Raw genomic sequence first — 13,129 nt, 5'->3', positions numbered from 1 at the left:
ATTTGACAATAGCTATTAAAGCAAAAAATATACAAAATCTATGAGCCAGCAATTCTACTTCTGAATATATACCAATAGTACCAAAAGAAATGTACTAGAACATCCACAGCAGCAGCTTCAAAATAGCCTAAAACTGAAAGACATCCAAACAGCCATCATTAGCATAACAGTAGAACCAAAGAACCTTATAGCAATAATGATCTACAACTGCAAACAACACTATGAATGCATCTCACAAATACATTAAGCAGAAGATGGACAGAGAAGAGTATGTTGCATGATTCCATTTATATCAAGTACAAAAACAGAAAATTAACCTAAGTTGCTATAAGTCACAATAAAAGTTAACCATGGAGTGGGAGTGAATGAAAATGAGCATTAAAGGGACTTCTGGAGGTGCCAGTAATTTCTATTTCTTGATTTGGATGCTTATAAACACACTAAGCCCAAGTGTGTTCAGTTAATGAGAAATCATTGAGCTACACAGGTACGAATGAGGTATGCACATGTCTGGTGCTATATATATATATGTCATATTTCAATATAAACTTAAATATGCTTATATTAATGCATACATATTGGTAATTTACTGAGTGACCACTATGTGCAAATTTTCTACCTCCAAATATATATAATTAAATAGAATAGCCATCAGAGATGTGCAAAAATGAACGATTCCCTGCCAGTCATTCTATATTAGTCATTAAGCCAGGATTAAGCATAAAGATCTGCAACTGACTTTTGATTACCTCACTTAAATATGAATTGGACTAATTTAAAGAAAATATTAAAAAAAGAAAGAAAGAAAATATTGAGGAAGATACTGGGCTGCAGAAAACAACCAAATATTTAAAACTAAGAACAATGTCTAAGGAACATTAAATGTTAAAAATTGCTTGTTAAAGGGGGAAAAAGGCAATTCTAAAAGAAGAATCTGGCTTTTTCTTAGCTAAACTTTCTCCTCGTCATTACACATCCCCCTGCAATCATTAAAAAACATCCCAATTTATGACAAATAGTTAACCCTCATTCACCAAATTCTTCCCCACCTCACAGCCCTAAGAAGGCTATTTTGAAGGGCATACGAGTCCTAGCTGTACTAGGAAGGGCCTGGTGTTCAATGGGCTATCTAATGGGCAAAAGAAAATGATGTTCTCAATACAGTAAAATGATGTATCTGATTATCATATATTGTTCCTAAGAATAAACTCTTTTATCATAAGTAGGTTTGCACAACTTTAAAAATTTTATAAGTTCACTATGTTTTCATGGGTTTTATTGTTGCTATTTTAACATGTCTACCCAGAAATTATCAAGAATTAAATATAGTAATGTTTATACCATCTCACCTCAACTTCATTAGAGGCCGAATCAGCAGAGTATGGTAGAGCACTGCCAGACCCGAACAAAATGGGGGTCTTCACTCTCCCACAAATCCAAATATTCTATTCAGAGAGACATCCCAGTTCATAGATATTGTGACTGACCAGAACTCACAGTCCCTATTCTGTACTTCACAGCACATTCTGGGGATCTTTAGGGAAAAAAAAATCCAGTGACCTTAGAAAGTCTAAGTACAAATCATTCCAAAATGTGGTCCTTACCGCCTCTTTTGGAAAATCCTCTGTTCCGTGTTTGATTATCTTCACAGTCATTATTAGATTCTTGAATAAAAATTTAACATGTGAATAGGATCTAAATAATTAACTTTAAAGTTGTAATACCTAAAGAAAAGCACTATCACAGTATAAATTAGTGAGGAAAATGAGTATTAAGTTAAAATATGAACATTTTAATTCTTTTTTTAGTTTTATTTTTTTGAACATTTTAATGCTTGAAATAATTTTAGCAACAGAAAAAGACATTATTCAGTCAACTATACAAATCATTTCACGTATCTAAATGTTAAATGTTAAGTGTATAACTGAGAACTCACTATTTCCCAAGTGCTCCACACAAGTAAAAAAATAAGAATGTCATCAATATTGATACGATTGAAAATGGTTTCAGAATTATCTAAACAAGGGACACCTGAGTGGCTCAGAGGTTGAGCATCTGCCTTTGGCTTAGGGCATGATCCCAGTCCTGGGATCGAATTCCACATCAGGATCCTTGAGAGAAGCCTGTTTCTCCCCTCTGCCTATGTCTCTGCCTCTGTGTGTCTCTCATGAATAAATAAAATTTATTTTAAAAAAAGAAATATCTAAACTATTAAAGCAGTCAAGTGGTTCTTAAATGTAGGCCATACACCATGAGAAATACATGACAATTTTTTTTTAAGATTTTATTTATTCATGAGACACATGGGGGGTGGGGTGGGGGGCAGAGACACAGGCAGAGGGAGAAGCAGGTTCCATGCAGGGAACCTGATGCAGAACTAGATCCCAGGACTCTAGGACCACGCCCTAGGCCAAAGGCAAGACACTAAACCACTGAGCCACCCAGGGATCCCCGACAATTCTTTTTAAAATGCTATCAATATGTCTGTAATTTGCCTTTCTTACTAAATCTTAGGCATTAGTGGTTTTTTTTAAACATATGCAAACTTTTCCCCAATCATCCTAATGAAACAATTGGGGGATATCTTGTTTTTTCTGTTTTTAATGACATTATCAAGTAACATTACCATTTTCTAACCAGTGGAATAAGAATCACTACAGTGAAGGCTGCCTAAGGATTAGCTAGAAAGTTTGTTAAAAATAAATTCCTAGAAAAAAATAAAATAAATTAACTAATTCCTAGAATCCACACCCAGAGATGTTTATCAGCAACAAATAAATAATTTTTCAAAGTTTAAAAATATGTTAGTAATATGACTTTAAGTAATAACTTTAAGCTTTCTGGAAGATTCCAACAAAGCCACATTTGGGGATTACAGAAACAGTTTCAAGAGACCTTGCTACATGTCATTACTGTTTAAAATCCGAGACCTTTATGTCATAGTAATGACATCAAGTATCTAGAAAGCTTAGAAGATATCAGTTAAGTTCCTATGCAAAAGTACTAATCTACTTAACAATTAATATTATTTTAAAGAAATAACCCAGGGCTCTTGTTGTAGGCTCCTACTTGAAATGAAGTCAACAAATACCAAATATTTCCTAAAGAGCCTTTTAATATTGACAACTTTCCAGGAAGGAGGCTTTAACACTACAAGGGAGCTTAACAGGAAGGAAAGAATTTTGGAAAGCTTGGCCATCCCTGGAATAATGAGGACAGCTAACATTTATTGCCTTATATAAGAAAAATCTACAAATTAATTTGAGATCTGACAAGGACAAAGGGGTCTCACAGTGTCTTTGTCCAGTTATTCCCCTAAAACAAACCTGTATTTTGACCCCACTGGAAATTATAATAGGCAAATGACATCAGGTGAAGTTGGGTGAAGAGTACAATTGCAATAGGAGAAGGGGAAGGAAACTCTCTACTATTTTTCTAACTTGTAATGAGGCTCATACTATTTCAAAATAGTTATTAAAAAAAAAGAATTTCTGTAAAGTTAGGAAATAAAGCCAAGCACAAACAAAAAAGAAATATCATCCCAAGATTAGCTATGACCATATATTACATGAAAATTAATTATAGAAAACATGCAAAATATACATAACATGTAAAGTATAAATACTTAAACATATAAACAGAAATAACGATACATTAAGTATATTAAATATATATTTAGTATGTAAATATATTAGATATCCAATATAAACATATTTATACACATAATTTTTAAAATAGTAATGCAGAATTCAGTATGGTTTAGCACTGTTCTAAAGGAATAACATGTACTTTTTAAATCTTCACAAAAACCTTGTAAAATAGGTATTATTCTTTCTATAAATAGAAAAAATGAAATACAGAGAAGCTTAATATGTTTTTTCAAGGTAACATAACTGAGAAGAGGAGAATTTGGGTCTTAAACCTACAGTGTCTAAATCCAAAATTAAAGGTCTTTATCACTAACTAAACCAGCTGGAAGAAATGAGACTGCAGGGAAAATAACCACAAAAGATGCTATTTGTGTGTAGAATAAAAGCTCTATCATGATATCAGAATCTGTTCCTCATCGTATCAACAACAATTTTAAGAATGAAAGAACTCAATCCATATACATTTTTTTTTTATTTTTAGGGGAAGTAAGCTTGAGAAAGAAGAAAGACTATTTTGGAGGAAAGTTCTTTCAGGTTCCATGAGAAACTAGAATTTGCGTTCAAAAGTGCTCTGGCCTACCACTGATAAAAATCAACAAGGGAAGAAGGTCTGGGCTAAGTGAAAATGATCTTGAATATTCAATGATTTTAAAAAGGAAGATTAAGTAAAATAGAAATGGAAAAGAATTAAAATGGTCATTTTTTCCTTCCATCAAATATTTGTTCTATGTTAGGTATATTTTCATTTGAATAAGATGAAAAAAGCACAGAAAATCAGGAAGAATGAGACTGACAATGGCTTAGGGAAAGAAACAGTCTTATAGGTATATTAAAACCCTATCTAATTCCAAAGGGTTTTATGGTGATCAGTCTAGGCTTGGTTTTGATTTTGAGAATCACTGTTAAAAGTACAATGAGATTAACTCTCAAATATTTAATGAAGATAGATGGCATTTACCATGAATGTGTCTGGTATTAAACTTCATATTTTCATTAAGCCTGCCTAACAACCTATAATACAGACGTCCTCCATTCTGCAGAATACAAACTGTGGCTCTGAGAAATTAAGCAACTTGCTCTTAGTCATTCACATAGCAGGGACAGGAAACAAAGTCTGCAGCTCCAAAGTATATTATGTTATTAAGAGTCTACAGATAAGGGCACCTGAGTGGCTTAGTCAGTTAAGTGTCCGACTACTGATTTCAGCTTAGGTCATGAGACAGAGCCCCACATGGGCTCTGCACTGGGCATGGAGACTGCTTAAGATTCTTTCTCTCTCTCTCCCCTTCTGCCCACCCACCCTCTTCCTCTTTTTTTAAAAAAAAGAAAAAACATTCCACAGATAAGTGATTACCAATAAGAAGACATCAGAATCACCAGTGATGCTTTTTAAATATAGGTTCCAAGGTCTCACCCAAATCTACTTAATCTACTTAAAAGCACTCTCACCCAAATCTACTTAAATCTACTTAAAAGCACTATTACTTACAATAATCTATCTTCTGATAACATTACTCTACTTTCATCATTCTCTGTATTCCTCCAAACCAGTTGGTTAGTACCTTTGCCAGAAATGTCCTGATTTCAGCAGTAATCCACATTCTCATGAATCTTTTCCCACTGTTAAAAATTACGTGAGGCTGAAGAGGGACCTGCATGTCCTAAATTGTATGTATATATGGACATGGAGTTTTGTTCTTTCCATTATCCACTTTTTCTTAAGGAAAGAAACCATTCAAAAGTTGCACCTCGGGCAGCCCGGGTGGCTCAGCGGTTTAGCACCGTCTCGAGCCCAGGGCCTGATCCTGGAGACCCGGGATCGAGTCCCATGTCAGGCTCCCTGCATAGAGCCTGTTTCTCCCTCTGCCTGTGTCTCTGCCTCTCTCTCTCTCTCTCTCATGAATAAATAAAATCTTAAAAAAAAAATAAAGTTTAAAAAAAAAAAAGTTGCACCTCATAGATTAACTAAGGCAGGTTGCAAAAGGTCAAACTAGGACACCTGAATCCTTGGTTAAGGCTCTGGCTATAGCTGCTTTATATATTTTTTTAAAGATTTTTATTTATTTGACAGAGAGAGAGAGAGAGAGAGAACAAGCATGTAAAGGGAGAAAAAGGGTTCCCACCAAGCAGGGAGCCCAGTGTTGGGCTCGATCCCAGGACTCTGGGATCATGACCTAAGTCAGAGAAAGATGCTTAACCAATTGAGCCACCCAAATGCCCCTACAGCTGCTTTGTAAAATCAGGTTTAAATAAATTAGAATTGAAAAAGACTATGACACTTAATCTTAGTTTCTCTTTAGCATGTACTTTGAACATTACATTTTAAAAGCTACTACAAAAAACATTGAACTCACCTCTCCAGAAACCAGAGCTATCACCTTCTTCAAACTTATTTGAAAAACCTATACAAAAGAGAAAATTAAACTTGTAAACTTCTGACAATACCTATACCTCTATGGTAAACCAAAAAAAAAAAAAAACAACAACAAACAAAAAAGGGACTGCTAGTTATTAGTTATGATGACCCTTTAAAATAGGATAAACCACAAAGAACTATATATAAACACTGAAAGAAAACCAACACAGGTTGGATTATGACTTCTGCCTTGTGTCAATTAATGAAGGTAAAATGTCCAGCCAATGTTATATTACCTCAAATGTCATATGCTTCTATATACAGATGGTCAGAATAGGGGTATATATATCAACATAAACACTATATATTTTCTATTCAAAAGATCAAAGTTTTTAAAACCTTATAAATTAACTCAATCTCTTGATCCACCAGTGGACAATACCAAATTATAATCTAATCTTTAATAATCCTTCCCATCTCAATAATAAGGAAATTCTTCCAACATTTTTTGTTAAAAAATTTTTTTTTACATCTTTCATTTATCTCTGCTTTCAAATTTTTCATATAATAAAAACCTGTATCTAGATTTATGTGTCTCTGGAGCATACAGATACATCTCTAAAATTAATTTTAAATGCATTGTCAGTAGTATTTCACAAAAGTATTAAATGTTGGATCTTAAAAAATGATCTTTAGTGCAAAGATATTCAGAGTAATATTCATTAAAATTAAATGTCCCTATAAGATGGCTGTCAATCAGTATTTAAGCTAAATTATAAAATATTAAATGTATTAAATCATGGTTTCTGCAATACAGAAACCAATTACTGTCTGACATATTAAATTTATATGCAGAATGTATACATAAAGCTACTTAATATCTCAGGTTCATAAATCTAACATCGCTTTTAGCACAGAAATTTAATACATAATTATGATACAAAAATAAGTACCAATAGGATTAGGTGACAAAAAAGGTTTTCCTTGAAAAGATAAATAATTTCAAAATAAAAACAATCTGTACAGAAAGAGTATATTACCATGAAACCTAAATTTTGAGTTATTTAATCCATTTCAAGATTTGCAATCTTTCAAGTTGGTTCAGAAAAGGATTATTCTATCTACTTCCCTCTACAACTGCCCCTTCCCTCCATTCTATCCTCTTTAACTGCTGGGTTTCCAAAATGCTTCAGAAGTCTTCCACCTACACAGTACTGGTCTTGATCTTAAATTCTGCATCAGTTCTGATATACAGTTTTTAAAGTTTTTAAGGAAGAAAAGAACTTCAAAGCTTCTACTCGTTCTTTGTTCAACTAGATGAAGATTCAAATTTACCTTTGGAAGTATGTAAGATGGATCTCTTACTGGGAGGCACAGGGGAAGGGAGTCTTGAGTACAGAAAAAAAAACTAGGGTTCACTAAAATTGTGATTATAAAGTATCATAAGCAGTTTACCTCTGTTTCCAAAACTCTTTCCAACTCCAAAACCACCCATTGTAGATGTATTCTCTCTTTTATTAGACTCACCAGCATCTGAAAATGTTCAGAGTTAAAACTCTTTAGAACATAAAATTAACTGTCATCAAAAACTAGGAATTAAATGAATCTTTGGGATTACTTAAAAATAAAATTTTTTAAGGGGGAGGCGGGGCACCTGTCTGGCTCAGCTGGTAGAGCATGCAACTCTATCTCAGGATGGTAAATTTAAGCCCCATGTTGGGTGTAGAAATTACTTAAAAATAAAATCTTAAAATGAAAGAATGAATCAATCTTTTCTGTAAAGGGACTTCCAAGGATAGGGAGAAAGTAGTACAGAAACTTATAAAAATAAAATATCCTGCAACTTTTATTTAAAAACTCTTGAATTATAATACCAAAGTAAAAACATAAACATACTACTGGTGAAATACAGCTTTCTACTACTACTTGTTACTTAACTTTTTATCAGGAAATTCAACTCTGTGATTTTCTGTATATTGAAACCTCACCCTGAAGAAAGCCACTTATTTATGCTTCTGCATGGAAGTCCTGCTATTGAAAATTTTATACTCTTATCCTGTTGTGGTTTTTTTTAAGATTTTATTTATTTATTCATGAGAGACACAGAGAGAGAGGCAGAGACATAGGCAGAGGGAGAAGCAGGCTCCCAGCGGGCTCCCAGGACTCTGGGATCACCACCTGAGCCAAAGGTAGATGCTCAACCACAGAGCCACCCATGTGCCCCACCAGAGAGCCACCCAGGTGCTCCTCTTGACCTTTTTTAAAATTATTATTACTTAATCATTTTGTTAGCATTTAAATTGCTCTCAATCTTTCTACTTTTAAAACTCAAATTAGGAAGGAACTACACAATAAAGAAATAAAAGCTGAACTACCACTTCCTGAGTCACATCTCTACCACTCCGGGTCTTTCCTTATATTATCCTGTGAACTTTATCCTCACAATGATGAGCATCCAACATTTTAACTCATACCAAACTATTTGCCATAATCCACATTGTTAACTTCTAATATTTTCTACCTTCCTACACACTGGTCCTTAAGCAAGGCATTCCCTGCTTTTCTATTTTTCCTATCAAAATTCTTTTCACTCTGCAAAACCCCATTTCAAAGGCCACCTCCTCTATGAAGTCTTCTTTCAGACTTCAGTCATAATCAATCCTTCCTCCACATTCCCACAACATACTATCACTTACTTTCTTTGTGTTTCTCTACCACCAGTTAAGAATTTTGAAGACAGAGTTGCTATGGCAAGAAGCATAGCTATTTAAGCCAAAAAACTGGACAAAAGACATACAAACTAATATAAACTGACACTTTAAACTATCACTAGAAAAATTTAAAGCATTTTCTTGTGGTCTTCATAAATTGTGTCTTACCTAACTATACAATAACCTAATACAGGGAAGTTAAAGATCTACAAAACTCCTCAAGCCACGTGCAAAATTGTGTATGAGCAATTATCCGTATTTTCATCAGATTCTAAAGATGTGTATGATTCAAGAAGTTAAAGCTATTTAGGGGATCCCTGGGTGGCGCAGCAGTTTAGCGCCTGCCTTTGGCCCAGGGCACGATCCTGGAGACCCGGGATCGAATCCCACGTCGGGCTCCCGGTGCATGGAGCCTGCTTCTCCCTCTGCCTGTGTCTCTGCCTCTCCCCCTCTCTCTGTGTGACTATCATAAATAAATAAAAAATTAAAAAAAAATAAATAAAGCTATTTAGGTCATACTTCACAGAACATGAAAAGTGATCAATACTCTATTATGAGCAATTAAGGGTCAGTTTCTTTCTTTCCTTTTTTTTTTTTTTTTCATTTTCTTTCTTTTTTTTTTTTAATTTATTTATTTATTTTTTATTGGTGTTCAATTTACTAACATACAGAATAACACCCAGTGCCCGTCACCCATTCACTCCCACCCCCCGCCCTCCTCCCCTTCTACCACCCCTAGTTCGTTTCCCAGAGTTAGCAGTCTTTACGTTCTGTCTCCCTTTCTGATATTTCCCACACATTTCTTCTCCCTTCCCTTATTTTCCCTTTCACTATTATTTACATTCCCCAAATGAATGAGAACATATAATGTTTGTCCTTCTCCGACTGACTTACTTCACTCAGCATAATACCCTCCAGTTCCATCCACGTTGAAGCAAATGGTGGGTATTTGTCATTTCTAATAGCTGAGTAATATTCCATTGTATACATAAACCACATCTTCTTTATCCATTCATCTTTCGTTGGACACCGAGGCTCCTTCCACAGTTTGGCTATCGTGGCCATTGCTGCTAGAAACATCGGGGTGCAGGTGTCCCGGCGTTTCATTGCATTTGTATCTTTGGGGTAAATCCCCAACAGTGCAATTGCTGGGTCGTAGGGCAGGTCTATTTTTAACTGTTTGAGGAACCTCCACACAGTTTTCCAGAGTGGCTGCACCAGTTCACATTCCCACCAACAGTGTAAGAGGGTTCCCTTTTCTCCGCATCCTCTCCAACATTTGTTGTTTCCTGCCTTGTTAATTTTCCCCATTCTCACTGGTGTGAGGTGGTATCTCATTGTAGTTTTGATTTGTATTTCCCTGATGGCAAGTGATGCAGAGCATTTTCTCATATGCATGTTGGCCATGTCTATGTCTTCCTCTGTGAGATTTCTGTTCATGTCTTTTGCCCATTTCATGATTGGATTGTTTGTTTCTTTGGTGTTGAGTTTAATAAGTTCTTTATAGATCTTGAAAACTAGCCCTTTATCTGATATGTCATTTGCAAATATCTTCTCCCATTCTGTAGGTTGTCTTTGAGTTTTGTTGACTGTATCCTTTGCTGTGCAAAAGCTTCTTATCTTGATGAAGCCAGCATCACCTTAATTCCAAAGCCAGACAAAGACCCCGCCAAAAAGGAGAATTACAGACCAATATCCCTGATGAACATGGATGCAAAAATTCTCAACAAGATACTAGCCAATAGGATCCAACAGTACATTAAGAAAATTATTCACCATGACCAAGTAGGATTTATCCCTGGGACACAAGGCTGGTTCAACACCCGTAAAACAATCAATGTGATTCATCATATCAGCAAGAGAAAAACCAAGAACCATATGATCCTCTCATTGGATGCAGAGAAAGCATTTGACAAAATACAGCATCCATTCCTGATCAAAACTCTTCAGAGTGTTGGGATAGAGGGAACATTCCTCAACATCTTAAAAGCCATCTATGAAAAGCCCACAGCAAATATCATTCTCAATGGGGAAGCACTGGGAGCCTTTCCCCTAAGATCAGGAACAAGACAGGGATGTCCACTCTCACCACTGCTATTCAACATAGTACTGGAAGTCCTAGCCTCAGCAATCAGACAACAAAAAGACATTAAAGGCATTCAAATTGGCAAAGAAGAAGTCAAACTCTCCCTCTTCGCCGATGACATGATACTCTACATAGAAAACCCAAAAGTCTCCACCCCAAGATTGCTAGAACTCATACAGCAATTCGGTAGCGTGGCAGGATACAAAATCAATGCCCAGAAGTCAGTGGCATTTCTATACACTAACAATGAGACTGAAGAAAGAGAAATTAAGGAGTCAATCCCATTTACAATTGCACCCAAAAGCATAAGATACCTAGGAATAAACCTCACCAAAGATGTAAAGGATCTATACCCTCAAAACTATAGAACATTTCTGAAAGAAATTGAGGAAGACACAAAGAGATGGAAAAATATTCCATGCTCATGGATTGGCAGAATTAATATTGTGAAAATGTCAATGTTACCCAGGGCAATATACACGTTTAATGCAATCCCTATCAAAATACCATGGACTTTCTTCAGAGAGTTAGAACAAATTATTTTAAGATTTGTGTGGAATCAGAAAAGACCCCGAATAGCCAGGGGAATTTTAAAAAAGAAAACCATATCTGGGGGCATCACAATGCCAGATTTCAGGTTGTACTACAAAGCTGTGGTCATCAAGACAGTGTGGTACTGGCACAAAAACAGACACATAGATCAGTGGAACAGAATAGAGAATCCAGAAGTGGACCCTGAACTTTATGGGCAACTAATATTCGATAAAGGAGGAAAGACTACCCATTGGAAGAAAGACAGTCTCTTCAATAAATGGTGCTGGGAAAATTGGACATCCACATGCAGAAGAATGAAACTAGACCACTCTCTTTCACCATACACAAAGATAAACTCAAAATGGATGAAAGATCTAAATGTGAGACAAGATTCCATCAAAATCCTAGAGAAGAACACAGGCAACACCCTTTTTGAACTCGGCCATAGTAACTTCTTGCAAGATACATCCTTTTTTTTTTTTTTTAAGGAAGGGTCATTTTCAAAAACAAATTGCTAGCTACACAAGCTCTGAGAAAAAATATAGAGGTTGAAACTAAAGTATTCCATTAACAATAAGGGAAAGGAGTTATATTCATTGGTCTATGAATTTCTAAGATTATTCGTAGTACAATGATAACTTTTTAAAGTATTAACATTCAGCCAAGAGTTTTGATCAGAAGATTAATGTGTTTTTCAACCTAACACATATGAAATTAACAGTGTGTAGTAAAATCGGTCTCAGTGACGGTTTTCTCATTTAAAAAGCCTTTATTTAAATAAATAAATAAATAGAAAATTAAAAAAAAAAGCCTTTATTCAAAGATACAGGCTTCCAGTTACAGAATGAATAAGTCACACAGATAAAAGATATATCATAGAAGATATAGTCGTTGGTATTGTTAATAATTTTGCATGGTGACAGATGGTAGCTATACCAGTGATGAGTATAGTTGTGGAATCGCTACGTTGTATATCTGAAACTAATGTAATGCATTGTGCATCAACTACACTTCAATTTAAAAAAGAAAAAAAAGGAAAAAGCATTCAATTAATGCAAAACTTTAACAAGATATATGAATATACTTTCTGAATTTGAAAATTTAAAAATACCTAATTAAAACATTTCTGGGGAGCCTGGGTGGTTCACTAGGTTAAGCATCCATCCAACTCTTGATTTCAGTTCAGGTGATTATCTCAGGGTTTTGAGATGGAGCTTTCTCTGTGCTGGGCATGGAGCCTGCTTGAGATTCTCTCTCTTGCACGCCCTCTGCCCCTCCCCCCCACTTCATCTCTAAAAAATAAAAAAAATTTTAAAGGCTTTATTCATTAGTATTTTGAAATCCGCATCAAAAAGTGTCACCTAGGGGATCCCTGGGTGGCTCAGCAGTTGGTGCCTGCCTTTGGCCCAGGGCGTGATCCTGGAGTCCCGGGATCGAGTCCCACGTCAGGCTCCCAGCGTGGAGCCTGTTTTTCTCTCTGCCTATGTCTCTGCCTCTCTCTGTGTCTCTCATGAATAAATAAATAAAATATTTTAAAAAAAACAAAAACAAAAACAAAAAAGTGTCACCTAAATTAAATTCTAAAATTAGATTTTAAAACATCTACTCTAAAATATATTTTTTAGAATACATTTAAGTATTAAATGTTCCTCTAAGTGTAATAATTTTCAGGTATTTATTATCTCTAATGTTATTAGTAACCAACAAAACCCCCACTTGAACCTTTTAGCAAATCATCAATGTCTCTTACTATGCAGGCTTTAAAAACACAATAAAAATGCATATTTAAAGA

At 35.1% G+C, this 13,129-nt stretch overlaps 1 protein-coding gene across 4 annotated transcripts in view; it reads right to left on the bottom strand.

Moving 5' to 3' along the window:
* DDX4 (DEAD-box helicase 4) overlaps positions 1–13,129 on the bottom strand; it is an 83,138-nt gene that overhangs the window by 36,365 nt on the left and 33,644 nt on the right. For 2 of the 4 annotated variants that reach the window (XM_072826421.1, XM_072826423.1), the window contains exons 5-7: positions 7,462–7,539; positions 6,005–6,052; positions 1,605–1,664 (exon numbers count right to left, since the gene is read on the bottom strand). In XM_072826421.1, coding sequence (XP_072682522.1) covers positions 1,605–1,664; positions 6,005–6,052; positions 7,462–7,539 — 186 coding nt within the window. The remainder of the gene's footprint in view (positions 1–1,604; positions 1,665–6,004; positions 6,053–7,461; positions 7,540–13,129) is intronic. The other 2 variants (XM_072826422.1, XM_072826424.1) reach the window with 1 other exon arrangement.

Source organism: Canis lupus, chromosome 5 (genome assembly GCF_048164855.1).
Source record: "Canis lupus baileyi chromosome 5, mCanLup2.hap1, whole genome shotgun sequence".
Classification (NCBI taxonomy): Eukaryota; Metazoa; Chordata; class Mammalia; order Carnivora; family Canidae; genus Canis; species Canis lupus.
Note: the sequence above shows the minus strand (reverse complement) of the source record. Positions and strands in the feature narration are given on the sequence as shown.